Consider the following 18,725-nt stretch of genomic DNA (forward strand, 5'->3'; position numbering starts at 1 on the left):
TTGTCCTACACTTTTGTTGTTGTTGCTGAGACAGGGTCTTGCTCTGTTGCTCAGGCTGGAGTGCAGTGGCACGATCACAGCTCACTGCAGCCTCGACCTCCCAGGCTCAGGTGATCCTCCCACCTCAACCTCCCAAGGTAGCTGGGACCACAGGCACGCACCACCACACCCAGCTAATTTTTTTGTAGCGATGGGATTTTGCCATGTTGTTCAGATGGGACATTGCCCTGTTCTTTAAGTATGGTATTTATTTCTTTACCTTTTTATATTTACTTTATGTTTATCATGTTTCCTCATGGTAGTTTCTTTATAGAAACTGCCATTTTTGTTTATGAGCGTATCTTCAATAGCCCAGATTTTGCCTGTGGGCATTCCACTGGCCCTGAATTTTGGCGTGTCTTTACAGAGTGGTGTGTCTTTGACTTGAGACAGGGCCCTGGGGATTTTACCTTTTCATGGCTGGTTATGACTTTAATTTTCTGGCTTGTGTTTCTGCATTATATGTATAACACAGATTTGGAACTCGTAACTGTATGTGTTCCACACTGTATGTGTGCCACATTTGTTGTGGGCAATTTTCATTTTTGTCAAGCATGTCTTCAAGGTGAAGTCAAGCTTCTTTATTGTTTCTTAGGGCTAGTCAAGTTTTCCTGTCTCCTTGTAATGGATAGGGTGGTTCTTTGAGGGTCCTGGGCTTATGCAGGGGTGTTAGGCCTTTGCAAAGTTCCCAGACTACATTGCTGCATCCACTCCACACAGGTGGTAAAAGCCAGGTCCCCGTTCCTAGGACCTGGACCTGGCTCCCACCTCCCAGGATCTGCTGTGGCATCAGTTCTTAGTCACAGTTCCGGCTTTGAGTTTTCTCTCTGTTTCTGGACACTACGTCATTTCCTTTTATTTCTTTTGACTTTGGAATGCAGTAACATTTGCTGTTAAATTTTAGCAAGGTGGCTCCCTTCCACTTCAGTTCTGTCTGCCATGTTACTGGAAGTCTATTGAGAAGCGTTCCTTACTACCTTACACCAAGTACCTTATATTTTGTTTTGTCTATTTCCTTGGTTTGTTCTTAGAGATTCTGTCTTTAGAGGACTCTTAACAGCTTCTTGTCATTCCTACATGTCTAGCTTGCCTACCTTTTCTAGTCTAAAAAATCATGCCCTCTAGAACCCTTTGACAGGCAGCTAGGAAATAATAAACCCCTGCCCTTCTTCAAAGCTAATAATTTCCCTAAGGTAGTAAAATATATTTATAGACCAACCATTTTTAAGGGCTAAAAACATCAAAAAGAATTTCACAGTCAGTCAGTTAAATAATGACCAGGATATAGTAGAACATTTGGAAATAAATGGAGACTGTCAAGAAGTACTCAAGTGCTTTATGGCAATTTAGAGCTTACATAAGAAAAAGGGGAGGTTGCCTTGGGGGATTATTTCTACTCTTAAAATCCCCTCATCTCTGAAACAGCTTCGGATTGGCAACAATGACTCTATAAAAGTGACCTAATTTTTCAAAGCTTTTGTTTCCCTGGTTCTCAACTTATTCTGCAGGACAAAATGTTCAACGGCCATCAACAAAATAAGCCTGAAATTATGCCAATAGCCATATTACCCCTTTTACTGTTTTTCCAGTAATACTCTATTATCCCATCTTAAAAGCTTCCTCCCTTCTAGGTTTTATAAATGTAAATACTTAGAAATGGTTGAAAAACTTCCTAATTTGCTCATTTTGCACCATGACATTCCACATGGCCTTGGCTGCTCAAGAGGGTAAAGGGTTACACCAAAGAGGTGGGAACCAACCACAGTTGTTCTGTTAAGATGAGAAATGAATAGAAACCATGACTTCAGCCTACCTGCTTGTTTGACTTGGCAAAACTGATCCCAACACCCTGCACCATGGGCCCTGTGAAGCCCACTGGGCAGGCGTCACATCTGAAGCCAGGAGACAAATTCACGCAGCGCACGCCCGGGTAGCAGGGATGGTATTTGCACTGAAGACAAAAAAGTCCAAAGTCTTTAGCCACCCCGAGAAAACACTCCAACTTTTCTTCATCTATTTGCACATACTTGTTTAGTCATTTAACTATCTTTTGGTGGAAAAAATAATAAAAAGAAATAAAGGCTTCCAACTCCAGTTACCCACTGAATCCCTGACTACATACACAATCTAACGTTGCTTTTTAGTGGGCTCTGCTGTATTGTAGAATAATGGCAACATCCATGTTGAAATGGTCCTTGATATTAAGCAGCCTACCTCTCAATGTAATAAGCTCCCTGATATTCTGACACAGAATTTGCAAATCTCTGTGAAAGCACTATGTCTCTGGACCACTTAGCTGGCTGTTAAGATGACTCCAAAAGCATCAGCAAACCAACTACTCAGTCAGAAAGACCTCAAGAAGGCAAAGCCAGGGCCGGTGCCTCTTCAGTACCACATAATCCCTGAGGGCCTGTGCCTGCCTCCATGTCCTGTCAAGTCCATGCTATTCCAAGGCTCTAAGAAGCTTGGAGATTGGTTCTTTTTTTTTTTTTTTTTTTTAATCCACTTCAACTAATGTAAAAAACATGACCACTTCCTGCCCTTTCAGAAAGAGGAAAATTCCAGCTCACAGATAAAAACCAGATGCACTTCAGTGAAATGCGTGCAGATGTTTCTCCAATTGAGGGATTACTAGAGACCATCTTAATTGCTTACTACCAGGGAAGGTAATCAGCTGAGTGTTACTAAGATTACCAAGGGCCTGCAGGAGCCCCAGGGAGCCAGTGTGCCTAAGTTCCCTACCTGCGTCTCTCCCCTGCGCTTCTCCTTTCAGCCTTCCTCTGGCTGGGTGGGAAGAGAAAGGCACATTGAAGGCACATTTTGGTGGCAGCCTTGCTACCTCCTATGAACACTACTTTGCGACTGGACTGGTGATTGCCTAACCATGTTTTTTGTTGGTTTGTTTTGAGACAGGGTCGTGCCCAGGCTGGAATGCAGTGGTGCCATCATGGCTCACTGCAGCCTCAACCTCCTGCCTCAGGCAATCCTCCTACTTCATCTTCCAGAGTAGCTGGGACCACAGGCACATGCTACCACGCCCAGGTAATGATCATATTTTTTGTAGAGGTAGGGTTTTGTCTTGTTGCCTAGGCTGGTCTTAAACTCCTGAGCTCATGTGGTCCTCCCGCCTTGGCCTCCCAAAGTGTTGAGATTGCAGGCTTAAGCCACTGGGCCTGGCCTGCCTAACCACGGTGTTGAAACAGTCTCTTCTAGGGCTCTGCCAGCCGGTCAAACAGCTGGATGTGCCTCCTCTGGGGCCCTCCCTGGGCACGTTTAGTTACTAATAGGTTACAGGGCCTCCCCCTCGTTGGTGTGACATTCCCCTCTGCTCCTTTATTTTAGGAAGCCTGAAGAAATCCATGGTGACTCCTGAAATATACCCTTACAAAAATCCTCCCCTTCCACATTTGCAAAAGTGAGGGAAAAACAAAATTGTAGCACAGACTGCTTAAGAGAAATAACCAATGCAAATGTCAGCGTGTAAAGCAGAAACCTCAGCACTGTAGCCAATGGACCAGTAGAAGAGTTGGAAACGCAGAGGAAAAATGACAAATGCAGCCATAACCTTGGGTCATGTCTCCTTCCGCCATCCCTGTGTCTCAGGGTCTCCAAGCAAGTGGTTTTGATGGAGCCTGGAGGACAGCCCAAGTCAGCCCTTAATCATCAGCCTGGCTTCTTTTTCCAAAAGCTGCAGGGTGAGGAAGATACTTAGGGATTCCCTCCTGGTCTAAGTGAACTTTTTACCTCATCAACATCAATACAGGTGATCCCGTTTCCTGTGTAGCCCTCAGGGCAGGGCCCACACTGGAAGCCATCTCTGCTGTCGGTACATTGGACACCTCGGAAACATGGGTTGGAGTCACACCGACGAGGTGGGCGTGTTGGCGGTGCAGGGGGTGCTGGGGGTACCACTGTGCTTGGGGTTGGAGACTGAAACTTGAGAGGACCTAGAGGAAAACAATCATCCACAGGCTTATTCACCGCCAGGAACATATACAGAAGACAAAACAAAATTTAGTTTCCTATTGAACTTTTCCTCCCTCCCCTCCAACTATGTGGTAGACCTTCAGAAACTGCGGTTAACGCAGACTCACCGCAAGCCCTTCATCAGCCTGCATCATCCGACTCAGGCGAGCCCATTACTAGGAAAGCACTTACCGCAAGCCTGGCATTCAGCTATGGTGTTTCGCAAAAATGATGTTTCCTTAACCTTTAAAAATGAGAAGGGGAAAAAGGATTGAAAAGGAATGCCTGATATCATCCAGGAATGAAAGAATCCATGTGCAGCTATCTATGTAACACTTTTTTTTTTTTTTTTTTTTTTGACAGTCTCAGTCTGTTGCCCAGGCTGGAGTGCAGTGGCACAATCTCAGCTCACTTCAACCTCTGCCTCCCGGGTTCCAGCGATTCTCCTGGCTCAGCCTCCTGAGTAGCTGGGATTACAGGCACGCACCACCATGCCTGGCTAATTTTTGTGTTTTTAGTAGAGACGGGGTTTCACCATGTTGTTCAGGCTGGTCTCGAACTCCTGACCTCATGATCCGCCCACCTCAGCCTCCCAAAGTGCTGGGATTACAGGCGTGAGGCACTGCACCTGGCCCTCTGTAACACTTCTTACAATAGCATTAGCAGCCCTTGATGGCTCCCGCTCTGCTTAGAGCCATGGTGTGTTCATCATGAACTTGGCCCCCATTTCCAGAGACCTTCCAGTGGAGCCCTGCTGTGGGGGGCTGCGTGGGCCCCCGGAGGTCTGACTCAGAGGCCGCCTCCATGCCTGGGCAGGCCTGCAGCTCCACTAGCTTGTGGGGAGCTGCTCTGAAAAGACCGGGGCTTTTCTGATGATATGCCCCACTTGTTACCTGCTGTCTCAGAAGGTCCTTCACCTCTCCCAGGAGTTGGTTTAATTGTGTCATTTGACCCAAGAACTGCCGGTTAAAGTCCCCTGTAGGAACAGCAAAAGGCAAAGAGTTTTCAACCAGTGATGGTCATTTCTAAGTGACTCAAAACCAAATGATTCCCCAGGAAATCATCATGACAAGATGATTCAAAAACCCAGAATATTTGAATTTAATTTGGGGTAATTTCTTTAATTCAGCTAAAAAAAAAAAAAGATAATGATGCCACTGACTATTTAAGTCTAAATTCATGTGAATCATAAAAATAAAAGTATAATGAAAATACTCCTTGCCCTGGATGTTGTTCAAGAGCCTGATTTTCGTAGATACGTTTTGTTGGGCTGCTCTGTTGACAGTCCCACTTTTTGGTGATGGGACCCTGCCTATTCAGGGTCTTTGGAGTTTGTGTTGATGAAGGTATGCAAACTGCCCAAGAGCCCACACCTGTGCCTGTGGCTGCCAGCGGCTCGCTTTGCTGCAGGAAGCAGTCTTGCAGGCTGGCCACCTGGAACAGTGAGCCTCTCACCACCAGCTTCAGCTCTTCCAAGAAGTCCTGGAAGAAATCACATTCATACCACAGATTGCTGACACTGTTCAAAAGCCAATGTGCTTGCCTACTCACGCAATTTTCATAATCAAGTAGTGCTGTAGAGTTGGACCCTCTGACATCTTACATAATTTTGTAGGATCACATCTTTTCCTAAAGCCTGCCAGCCCTATCCTTTTGACTGAAGTGAATATGTAAGTAGCCAGTAGCCTAGGAAGATGCTGGCATTGTCACCAAGAGGGCTGAGAGAAGGAAAGGCTCTTTTCCTACATGGTAAAGGAGTTATTTTGTGATAGGAAGCTCTTAAGAATTGTCTGTAATTTGTTTATGGAATTTAGATCGCAATAAATAAGGTGTTAATCCCAATTTTAAACAGTATTATTTTTTGGATGTCTTGACTCAAGGTTCTAGCAAAGCCTATGATTTCTTCGGGCTATGAGAATGAATAAATGATATCTTCTATGATCATTAGGTAGTTGGCATCGTATTTTTACATTTCGGGTTGATATTATTCATTGTTAGTCAAAAAGTAAATTTTCTTGCCCTTTTATCTTGTGAATTCTGCTTGCAATCACTTTTATTGTATCTATATACAACGAAACATTTATGTTAACTGCCAAAATCAAGTCATCATCCTTATTTTATAAATGAGCACAGCTAAAGATTTTCAGAGGAATTCTGCTTTTTGATTTAGCTAAGATTTAGGCAACATATGCTATTTAACACATATTGTATTGCACATCAGACTACAATCTCTGCAGAGTCAGGACAATGACTGGCTTTGCCCACCATAGTAGCACTAATGCCTAGAATATGCCTATTTGTCGACTGACTGAGTAGGTGACTATGAGACTGAGCCACTGTGATCACTACCGATGGTCTAAGGAGGTAGAGCTTCTGAGAAAATTCCAATAAGTACAGTTTCTGATGACTTTGTCAAGGCTGAGTCCTGACTCTTAGAAATTGACTTATTTTGTGGTGAACACTAATTTCTGAAATGAGCAGTGACACAATTTCTGACTGTCATTCTGATTATGTGTGCTACTTTGGGGATTCAGAAATAAAGTTGAGCACATCTTTCTATTAATTTTTTCCATATGTAAATCTACATTTAAAAATCTCTCTCTATATATGACTGAAAAACAAAAAAACCCCAAAACCTTGGATTTTAACTTTCTTGGAATTTCTGATTAAAAATGCTTCCTGTTGTTCAAGCGCAAAACTTCTAGGATCAGATTCATAGTTTTTATATTGCTATCTAAAACTGTACAGCATTCCTACATGCAATGGAAATTATTGCTTACACTCTGCTTCTCTGTACAAAGGGCTCAGAGTAGCTTGTAACTAAAGCATATATTAATATAATGAATTAACAAATGGAAATGGAAAGTGAGGATTGAGAGGTAGCAGACAAAAATAATATGGGCCATAGCAGATGAACATAGTTACTGATTTGACATTGGCTTATATAACGGATGAAATTCAGGAACTTTAAACCAGTTATATACATTATTGGAAAGGACAAAGAATACTAGTTCTTTATAGAAAACAAAGCACTGACTAGCACAAAATTCTAAAAGAAATGTATGTGGCAATTTCTACAGCAGGTGCAATGAAAGAATAATAAAAATGCCATCAACATGGAGTAAAACACAAGACAGAGGTGATGGTGTCTTAAGACCAAATGGAGCTAAGCTAAGCTCCCTTTTGTTAGTGGATGTTCTAATAAGACCTGTGGAAATGCTGTTCTGACAGCTTGGCAGTTTCCAATCATTCTTTTTTATTTTGATCATAGAAAACTGAAAATAGATAATGTCATCACTCTGAGGTAGTTATTTTTATTTTTGCCCTTCCTTTCCAACTTTACAATTGTATCCAGAGTCTCTACTTATCATTGAAAGCACAAGCTCTCAGTTTTGGCATCACATTAGAATTGGTGTTTTAAAAATGTGCTGATGCCTAGGCCTCACCTGACAGATTCAGATTCAGTTTGTCTTAGGGGCAGCCCCCTAGCACTTGCTTTTCAAGCTCCCCAGGCAATTCTGATGTGCAACCGGCATTAGACCCACTGACCTGCAGCAGGAATTTCTCAGCACACTCCTCTGCACTCCCTAGGCACCGGCAGCTCATTTTTCCACTTCAGAGAATGGTTTGTGGGTTCCTACCTGTGGCTTCCTCTGGAAAGTCCTCAATTCAATGGTCTCAGGATTCTGGGAGAGGCCGGCAAAGGCCCTGGGGAGATTGTGAATGGAATCCACCTGGATGCAGTCCAGGTAGAGCTCTAGGGAGCCGGCCCCTCGCTGCAAATTGCTCAGCCTCAGGAGGAGCCTGTGCCGCCTTCCGTCCGCCAGCTGCAGGTTGTTGAAAACCACCAAATGGACCTTCCCGTCGTTCTTGAGGTAACGGAGGATGGCTGGAAGCAAGCACAGGTCAACGAATGGTGTGATAAGTGGAAGAGGGGGAAGTGGAGGGTCAACGAATGGTGTGGTAAGTGTCCCATGCTGAACAGCCTCCTGGTAACATGACTGGGTTGCTGGACAGAATGTGAGTGAGAAATAACCTCAAATATTAATTCACCATCTTCTGTGTGCTAGGCACTGTTTCAGGCACTGGGAACCAACTCTCCTCCTGAGAATGTTTTGTGCTGATGGAGAAACAGATAATATGTGGCAAATTTGAAAATAAACAATACAATTCTCATATAGTGGTAACTACAGTGAGCAAGCAGAACCCCATCTGAAAGCAAACTAAACTCTAAGTAAGCCTAGAGCATGAATCCATTCATTCACCAAACACTTGCTAAGCACTACCATGGGGCTGGGGGCTGTCCTTAAGTGCTTTAAATACTTGATTTCTCCCCCCACCCTTTTTTTTTTTTTTTTAAAGACAAGATCTCGCTCTCTCCCCCCGGCTGCAGTGCAGTGGGACTATCTTAGCTCACTGCAATCTCTGCCTCCCGTGCTCAAGTAATCCTTCTATCTTAGCCTCCTAAGTAGTTGGGACCACAGGTGTGAGCCACCACAACCAGCTAATTTATATATTTTTTGTAGAGTCGGGGTTTTGCCGTGTTGCCCAGGCTGGTCTCGAAATCCTGAGCTCAAGCGATCCACCTGCCTCGGCCTCCCAAAGTGCTGGGATTACAGGTGTGAGCCACCGCACCCAGCCTAAATACTTAATTTCTACTCACTGCAACCAAATGCAATTGGAATAACTATGGATGAGGAAAGTGAGTCTCAGATAAGTGAAGGCACTTGGTCAAGGACATAGGAAGTGGCAGGACTAGAATCTGAACTTGAGTATGGTTCATTCTGTGACTAAAAAATGCTAGGCATGCACAGGCCTTAGTCAGCACACATCAAATCGCATGTAATCTGTCATATCGCCCCGCAGCAACCCATCCCTGAATTTAACAATGCTCAGTTAGAAAATAAAAGGTATTGGCTGGGCACAGAGGCTCATGCCTGCAATCCGAGCACTTTGGGAGGCCCAGGTGGGAGAATCTCTTGAGGTCAGGAGTTTGAAATCAACCTAGCCAACATAGTGAGACCTCATTTCTACAAAAAATAAATTTAAGAAAATTGGCCAGGCTGGGCGCGGTAGGTCACGCCTGTAATCCCAGCACTTTAGGAGGCTGAGGTGGGCAGATCATGAGGTCAGGAGTTCAAGACCAGCCTGACCAATATGGCGAAACCCCATCTCTACTAAAAATACAAAAATTAGCCAGGCATGGTGGTGTTCGCCTGTAGTCCCAGCTACTCGGAAGGCTGAGGCAGGAGAATTGCTTGAACCTGGGAGGTGGAGGTTGCAGTGAGCCAAGATCACACCACTGAACTCCAGCCTGGGTGACAGATCAAGACTCCATTCCAAAAAAAAAAAAATAGCCAGGTGTGGTGGCACGTACTTGTAGTCCCGGCTACTTGGCACAGTGAGGTGGAGGACTGCTTGAGCCTAGGGGATTGAGGCTGCAGTGAGCCCTGATCGAACCACTGCACTCCAGCCTGGGCAACAGAGTGACCCTGTCTCAAAAAAAAAAAAAAAAAGAAAAAAAAAGAAAAAAAAGGTATCTGTGGTTGTAAAAGAAGGACTCCCACCTTATTTTCTGTTTTTGCTTTTGTTTCATTTTTTTTTTCCCTATGTGGGTAGCTATTCACATATCTGCTTAAGCCCACATATCTTCTGGTTTTCAGCCTTGTTTTTTTTACTCCATTATTGTCCTGAACATAAGAGGCCCTTAGCTAAAATCTTGGAAGTTGACCCTTTGTGAGTGGAGCCCATTAGTTAAGGTTTGCTAGAAAGACCAAAGTGATTTCAGCTAGTGTCTAAACATGCCTCCAGGTGCACCCACAGGTACCATTCCCAAACCAGCACTTTGGGAGGCTGAGGTGGGCAGATCACAAGGTCAGGAGTTCAAGATCAGCCTGACTAATATGGTGAAACCCTGTCTCTACTAAAAATACAGAAATCAGCCGGGCATGGCTAATTTTCACTGGAAACAATCCCAGGAACAAGGTTTGGAGGCTAATTGCAAATATTGCTGATAAGGGAGGTGGTAAACACATCATTGCAGTTGCAAAGCTCTGGCCAGTCTTTAGCTGTCCCAGGGTGGGAAAGCCTTAAGTAGAACTTAAACACTTTGGGAGGCCGAGACGGGCGGATCACGAGGTCAGGAGATCGAGACCATCCTGGCTAACACGGTGAAACCCCGTCTCTACTAAAAAAATACAAAAAATTAGCCGGGCGAGATGGCGGGCGCCTGTAGTCCCAGCTACTGGGGAGGCTGAGGCGAGAGAATGGCGTAAACCCGGGAGGCGGAGCTTGCAGTGAGCTGAGATCCGGCCACGGCACTCCAGCCTGGGCGACAGAGCGAGACTCCGTCTCAAAAAAAAAAAAAAAAGTAGAACTTAAAGTAGAGCTTTTCTGGAGGATAATTTAGTCATGTGCATCAGAACCTTAAACATGTGTAAACCCAACAGCCCAGCATTGGCACTTCTAGGAACTAAAACTGAGGAAATTAAAGAACAAAAAAGAAGCACTTCAGCACTGTCCTGGGTTATAGAAAAAAAAAAAAAGCAGCACCAAGATGTATGGATGAGAATGTTCATTTCAGAAATACTTACTGTAATCAACACTTGGCACAACATATACGTCCAAAAGGAGAGGGCTGGCTACTTAAATTACAGTATAATCATAAAATGGAATACTATGGAATAGCTGAATATTAAAAACACAAAAAGACATTCCCAGTATTTTGTTAAGTAAAAAAAAAAAAAAAGGAGGTTATAGGTCAATATGGGTTAATTTAGAAAAAAGTGTGCATGTGTATATATATGTACATATATGTATACATACATACCTAGAAGATTAGAAGAAAATATGTCTACATTAATATGGTTATTTTCTGGGTGCTTGGATGGTATTTGTTTTTCTTCCTGCTCATCTTCATTGTTTTAACTTTTCTACAAGAAACAACCATTACTTGTATATAAAAATAATAAAAAAAAGAAACATATTGCACATATATACCCAGACTGTGTTACTGTTAATCTGTGTGATTTGTGGCAAGTAACTTGGACCATCTTTCTCCTCAGGTACCTTTTCTGTAGAGTGTAAATGCCAAGATGGTGCTGCCTGCAGATGAACTAGCCAAGAATACCTATTTACACTGCAGTGTCGCCAAAGAAAAGAATCACTACTGTGGAACATGAAGGATATATTTTAAGGCTTTCTCCACATTAGACTTTCTAGGTTCATTTTCCCACCCTTCTGAACTCTGACTGGATTTTCCAGTTGATCACAGTCTGAAGAGAGCCAGTTGACGTGAGGTTCTGTAACCTACAGAGATGGTGGGAGGAGTCAGACAGGAAATCTCTTATGTCGACGTGGTCACCACCGCTTGCTTCCCGAGGGAGAAGAATCAGAAAGACCTGGCAAGACAGACTAGCTAGAAGGGCTTTCTGATTCCAGAACAATACTAATTTTCCTGAAGTAAAGTATTAAATAAATATAAATAAATGGTAAGATGTATATAAATGTGGTATGAAGAGAAAGAAAATAATGGAATGGAGAAAAATAGACACAAATAGAAATTCTAAGGTATTTCTAATCTGGGAGATAACAGAATCTTCTTCTTTTATTTAACGTTAATTGTTGAGAATTCACATGTACCCCTTAAATATGTAAAAATTATGTATCAATACAAATAATTTAAATCTGAATTTTTTTTTTTTTTTTGAGACAGAGTCTCGCTCTGTCACCCAGGCTGGAGTGCAGTGGCCCGATCTCAGCTCACTGCAAGCTCCACCTCCCGGGTTTACGCCATTCTCCTGCCTCCGGAGTAGCTGGGACTACAGGCGCCCGCCACCTTGCCCGGCTAGTTTTTGTTTTTGTATTTTTTTTAGTAGAGACGGGGTTTCACCGTGTTAGCCAGGATGGTCTCGATCTCCTGACCTCGTGATCCGCCCGTCTCGGCCTCCCAAAGTGCTGGGATTACAGGCTTGAGCCACCGCGCCCAGCCAAACATTTTTTTAAATGTTGAGAATTTACAATAGTAACTGCACAGCTGGAAATTAGAACCATATATAGTAACCAAAAGAGGGAGAAACTGAGTCCAAACATATGCACTAACTCAAGTTTTTAAAATCTTCTATTACATTACTATTTAGAACAGTTTTGCAAATACCTGGAGTTTTTACAGGCCAAGAAAAATACCACTTGGACCACCAAACTTGAATTAGGTCACACACACACTCACTCACTATCTCCTTATTTCAGTTATGGCCACTACCTCTGTTCTCTACATTAACTGTTTCAGAGGATGCGCATACTGGCTTATAACAAAAAGTCTTGATTTTTCCTCCCCAAACTAAGATTTCTGTGAAATTCAAAGGAAACATATTTTCTTGGGCATGTTGCCTGCTTTTAACAGGGCTTCACAGGGCATGTGGGGCATGGTTTATTTTCATAACTAAATAGCTGGTTTTAATTTGATGAATAGTACCTAGTGGGATACTTTATATATAGCAGGTGCACACTAAATGTTGCTAATATAAACTTTCAACGAATAATTAAATGATTGCATTTAAAGCTTTTTATATAGAAAATAAAGTTTAGAGAGTAGCAATTCAACATCTAATTCAAGGTAGCAAAACCTATTGTGTTCATACTCTCATTGAAGTGGTTTCTGTACTTCTACCTTGCCTTTTGTTGCAATGTAACACTCAAATGACAAATCCCTCATGCCCCTAGATCTCATGACGATAGCAAAAGAAAACGCAGGCAAGGAAAACCATGGAAACTTCCATCCTCGCAATGTCTGTTAGCAGAAAAATTATCAAGTGCCTTGACATTTCCCATTCTTCACAATTGATCCAATACTCATTTCTCTTATGGCTTCCATTTTTCATTTTCTTTTTTATTGCAAATTCTTCAGTGCCTCTACACTTATTTTATTATCAGAGCAGTTAGACTACCCAGAGGGCAAGCAGGCTCAGGAAACTCAATGTTTTCACGTCTGTCATACAGAGTCCAGGAAAAGCAGAAAGTTCTGGCCCCAGGAGCCTGCAGCCTGTTGGGTGCGAGTTTTCCTCACCTTCTCCAGAGGCAGCATCATCGGGAAGGGGAAGAGAACAGACAGGGTTCCCTTCCTCTTGCCAGCCCCCTTTCCTGGTGCTCATCTCACCCTATCTTATCCCAACACATCCACACATAGTAGAAGGAGCAAAACACAGGGGAAAACACTACAGAGGGAGGAGGATGACTCTGAGAAGGAAGAAGCAGCCAGGCCCCTGAGGCTGGAACCATCCCACCTCCCAGCTTGACCACACCTCTGCCTGGCCACCACCCTGGAGAGCACTCAGGAAAACAGTCACTGGGTATGAAACAGCCTTTGCCAAATTATAACTCAGGAAATTATGACAGTGATAGAAATCAGACCTAACGGACTCTATCTAGCTTCTAACACTTAAGCTTTCCTTGTTCATTCCTGGGCATAGGCCGAACTAACTTTGGGAAAGAATTCAGTAGATGGTTTGACTCTGAAGCAAAATTGGTAACAGCCCTTTCCTGGAGACTCCTTTCTTGCCTGGGGACCAGTCTGCCTTTAAAGGACTAATAAATTAGCTACAGGATTAGAAATTACAGTTTAGGGGTCATGCAGCCTCTGGCTCCAAGAGTCTGAACCTCCCCAAATTGCTCCTAGGGTAACATCACTATTGTAAAGCCTAATATCAGTGCTTGAAATATTTTGCAGACCATGCACTTGACAGATCAGCTGACACCACCCAACCCAGTAATCTGGCCCAATCATTTCTACCATCGCACCCAGGAACAGAAGACATTAAGAAAACCTAACTTCGACCCCCTATGATTCCATTTCCAACCTGACCAATCAGCACTCCCCACTTCCCAAGCCCCTACCTGCAAAATTATCTTTAAAAACTCTGATCCCCGAATGCTAGGGGAGACTAGCTCCAGTCTCCCACACAGCCAGCTCTCCGTGAATTACTCTTTCTCCACTGCAATTCCCCTGTCTTGATAAATGGGTTCTGTGTAGGCAGCAGGCAAGGTGAACCCATTGAGTGTTTCCAGGTACAACTCTGTTTTTTCAGCTGTAGCACATTCAGTTCGCATCCTCAGTTTTCACTCACCACCAGCTGCACAGGCTTTCTTGGCGATTGCAGTTGGTTATCTTGCAGGGTTAGTACCGAGAATGCAGTGCAGATTGGATTGGAATTGAAGGCTGTCAGTCAGTGGGTGCTCAAATCTCAAACGACGTCTCTGCCTCTGCTCCACCTCTGGGCTTCTCTGTTAGATTCCTGACTCCCCTTCCTACTTTAGGGCTCTTTCTGCATGGACTTTTTGGACTGAGAGATTGAACTTCTTAGAGGACTGCTCTGATCAAGTTATTGCCTCCTCAAAGCAAGCAATGAAGCAAATGAAATCCTTCAATAACTCCCTAGTGGATTCTAAATAACGTTTCAACTCCTTATCCCAGGACTGGCTCTAATCTTCCCACCACCTTAAGTCCCTCCCTGTTGCTAAGTCTATATCTTACTGATTTTCCCACATCCCATAGTATCTGAGGGCACCACTACAACTACCTATGAAGGGAAAAAAATAGATAAAATAGAGTGTGTCCACTCTTTTATTACTCACAATTATGTCTTTTTTTAAATGTGGAACACTTTGTTGGTTATATAAATCCTTTCCCTCTAAACTTGGCATCTTTGTGTAATTGACAATTTGGGGCCCGATTTTATGGCACTGTCCAAAAGCTACATTTCCATGCTTGGGACCAGCCGGACACAGGAACCACATAGCCCCGTCTGATTAAATACGATTTCAGTGACTGGCAGGAGATTAAAAAGCAAGCCCAGGCAATGAAGATTTGAAATATTGCTATCTTCAGAAAGAATTTTCAAAAGGTGCTTTCTGAAAAGTGGACCTGGTAGTCAAAAATATTATGATATGTTGAATGTCAAAGTTATGAAGCAGGGTGCCAGCTTTAAAGAACTGGAAATGATAATATTTTGTCTGTTTGGGCAAAGGAGTCCAGAGTGGACTGGCCTGTAGGCAGCAAACTCACAAAGGTAGTCCGGAGCTTTTTGCTTTATTTGGCAAATGGCTTTGCTCTTTGGCACTTTTAAACATATGATGGAAGCCATCATTGTCAACCTTTCCTCTTCTTTTAAAATAATTGTACATTTAAAAATTGCCTCCTTGACATTAATGTCTCTTGTGATGGATATGCTTGTTTGCCTTTGCTTATTTATCTTCATGCCCTATACACGAGGTCTTTGTAACTTTAGTGCTTTGGAAATACATAGAAAAGGTAAATCAGCAAACTGCTTTTTCTGAAAGTACTCTGGGTGACTCCTAGCTGTGATAAATGCAGTCTGTTTCAAAGTTTTCTTATGGCAGTTTGGACAATGTAATGTAGTGAAAGGAAACACAGCAATTATGCTAAACATCTGCAGAGGACTTTATGTTTTGAAAAAGTATGAGATTCATCATAGTATGCAACTATCTGGTAGGCAACAAAGCTGTGAGTGTGCACAGAAGCCCAAGGTCATGTTACAGGAGAGAACTGCAAAGCAATTTCTTAAGCGCCCATGAAACTTCTCTAGCCTTGGTAGAATGACAAAATACGACCATTATAAGTCATCCAGCTTAATATCTCACTTCACAAATTCCTTCAATAAAAGTGCAGCCTCTACCAGCACATTTCCAGTAACAAGGAACTCATTACTTTGCAGAGAAGCCCATTTCACTTTTGGATCACTCTCCAAGATTTTCCTAATACAGAGCCAATATGTTTCCTCTGTCTTCTACCAATGGATCCTAATTTTACTCTTCAGAGCTACAGAGAGATTTACTCTGATCTTCATTCCAAATGACATTTTTCAAATATTATTTTAAAATTATTTCTAATTTTTTTTTTTTGAAACAAGATCTTGCCCTGTTACCCAGGCTGGAGTGCAGTGGCATGATCATGGCTCACTGCAGCCTCAAACTCCTGGGCTCAAGTGATCCTCCTGCCACAGCCTCCTGAATAGCTGGAGCTACAGGCATGTACCACCAAGTCTGGCTAATTTTTAAAAAAATGTATTTTTGGCCAGGCACAGTGGCTCACGCCTGTAATCCCAGCACTTTGGGAGGCTGAGGCAGGCGGATCACGTGGTCAGGAGTTTGAGACCAGCCTGGCCAACGTGGTGAAACCTGTCTCTACTAAAGACACACGCAAAAATAATTAGCCGGGCATGGTGGCGTGTGCCTGTAATCCCAGCTACTCAGGAGGCTGAGGCAGGACAATTGCTTGAACCTGGGAGGTGGAAGTTGCAGTGAGCTGAGATCGTGCCATTGCACTCCAGCCTGGGCAACCGGCTGAGACTCTGTCTCAAAAAATGTATATATATATATTTTTTTTTTTTTTTTTTTTTAATTTTTTACCAAGACTGGTGTTGAATGTGTGGGCTCAAGTGATACTCCTGCCTCAGACTCCCAAAGTGCTGGGATTACAGGCATGAGCCACTGCACCTAGCCCTTTTTTCAAATATTGTAAGGCAAATTTCATATTTTTCATGTCTTCTGTCTGGCTCCTTCATTTCTCTAGTTCCTTTAACTTTTCTACTTAAATGTGGTAAACAAAACAAAACAAAACAAAACCCCAAAATGGGGCCCAGATAGGTGCTCTTTTTGTGACTCTTTTCAAGATAATCTTTGACTTGACAGTGTCTCTGTGAAATGTGTCCAGGACTAGACACAGTATTAGATGTGGCCTGGACAGTTAAGAGTACAGTGGGACTATTCGCTTTCTTAACCTAGCCATATGTATGCACTAATGAAACCTAAAATATAGGGAGCTTTTTATAAACAGTTGCATCACAGTATTGGTTCATTCATTCATTCGGCAAACATTTTTGAGTATCCATTATGTGTCAGGCACTATCCTCAACACTGATTAGGATTTGTTGTTGATTAGAACTCTTAGGATAGATGTCTCACATCCTGAACTTCTGCAATTTGCTTTTCACTCCTAGTTGATAGCTTTACATTTATTCTTGTTGAATTTAATCTGATTTATTTTGGACCATTGTATTATCTGGTAGGAATTTGTAAATATGAATGATAGCATCCAACATGTTCAACTCTTTTCTAGCTTTGAATTGCAAACACAATAAAATGCTGTCTTTGCTCAAGTCACTGACATGTTGGACAGTTCAATATCCAAGACAGAGCCGTGTCAAAAACCACTAGATAATTTGCTATACAGTGATTATCAACCCTTAGTGGTACTACAATCTAGCTTATTCTTTTTTATATTATTTAGAAAGGTATAATGAGCAACTTCATCCAATTCTTTTCTGAAGTCAGATACATTATGCTCACAGCATGGTTTTTATCTATCAGCTTTGAAACTTTACTGAAAAAAAAGTTTGGCATGGTTTATTCTTAGTAAATCCATTTTGTCTTTTAAAAAATCACAGATTTCTTTTCCAGGCAATCCCAAAATACATGAATAATCATATAACCCTCTGGAGCTCTGTCCTAAATTTCAGTAGCCTGTGGTTTTCAGAATCCACCTTCCCTTCTTTATAAAAATGGAAACATTTGCCTGTCCTGTCTTTTAGGACCTTTCTGTTCTCTACGATTTCTAAATGATACTAACAGTGGCTCCACTATCACTTTCTTCACTAACTATCCCCATATGTAATTCATCTGGACCTGAATAGTTAGTCTCACTAAAGAGAGTGGGTGTTTTTCTGTTATCTCCTCATCTAGCTTGGATTTTTGTTTTCTTTTAACCATTCTTGACAATTTGAAGAACATTCCCCTTGATGGGTAAGACAGAAACAGAAGAGCCATCTATGATTTGACTTACCTCAATCACCTGTTAATCTCCCATTACCTATTCCAGGAGGTGGGCTTATTTCTTCCATATCTTCCATATCTTATTCTGAACATGGCTAAAAACATCCATTTTATTATCTTATGTGTGAATCACCAACTTTGACTCAATTAGGTTTTAGCTTTTCTGTCCTAATTTTTATAGTTTTGTGTCAAATTTTAAAATTCTTTCCATCTTCTGCATATGACCACTTTAAAATTAAGCTAATTCAAGGGCATCTCATAGGAATACTGTGAAAGTTAAAAGGGAAAATAGGCTTTGAGCCTTTAACACAGTCCTGGTACATTGAAAAGACTCCATAGGGCGGGCGTGGTTGCTCACGGCTGTAATCCAAGCACTTTGGGAGGTTGAAGCAGGCAGATCACCTGAGGTCGGGAGTTTGAGACCAGCCTGACCAACATGGAGAAACCCTATGTCTACTAAAAATACAAAAATTAGCCGGGCCTGGTGGTACATGCCTGTAATCCCAGCTACTCAGGAGGCTGAGGCAGGAGAATTGCTTGAACCCGGGAGGCGGAGGTTGCAGTGAGCCAAGATCGTGCCATTGCACTCCAGCCTGGGCAACAAAAGCGAAATTCCATCTCAAAAAAAAAAAAAAAGACTCCATAAATATTATTATTAATGTTTGAGGCCCCTCAATTTTTCCACTTATTATTGGGTCTAAAATTTTATTTTTTAAAGCTCTACCATCTCTCTTAATCTATATTTCTCTTTAGCTTGCAAGCTTCAGAACCACTACTCTGAACTATTTGCATGTCCTATCCTTAGGCTAAGGAGTTTGACTGACACTCTCTGGTCATTACAGCAAACACTTTGGGTTTCCTTCACTTCACAGCAC

At 42.4% G+C, this 18,725-nt stretch overlaps 1 protein-coding gene across 1 annotated transcript in view; it reads right to left on the reverse strand.

The window, feature by feature from the left end:
* The window catches only part of THBS4 (thrombospondin 4), a 47,784-nt gene that overhangs the window by 18,449 nt on the left and 10,610 nt on the right, over positions 1–18,725 (reverse strand). The window contains exons 3-8 of the mRNA XM_033180163.1: positions 7,647–7,894; positions 5,379–5,487; positions 4,899–4,981; positions 4,198–4,249; positions 3,784–3,986; positions 1,853–1,990 (exon numbers count right to left, since the gene is read on the reverse strand). Coding sequence (XP_033036054.1) covers positions 1,853–1,990; positions 3,784–3,986; positions 4,198–4,249; positions 4,899–4,981; positions 5,379–5,487; positions 7,647–7,894 — 833 coding nt within the window. The remainder of the gene's footprint in view (positions 1–1,852; positions 1,991–3,783; positions 3,987–4,197; positions 4,250–4,898; positions 4,982–5,378; positions 5,488–7,646; positions 7,895–18,725) is intronic.

Source organism: Trachypithecus francoisi, unplaced genomic scaffold (assembly GCF_009764315.1).
Source record: "Trachypithecus francoisi isolate TF-2019V2 unplaced genomic scaffold, Tfra_2.0 Lachesis_group2, whole genome shotgun sequence".
In the NCBI taxonomy this organism is placed as follows: Eukaryota; Metazoa; Chordata; class Mammalia; order Primates; family Cercopithecidae; genus Trachypithecus; species Trachypithecus francoisi.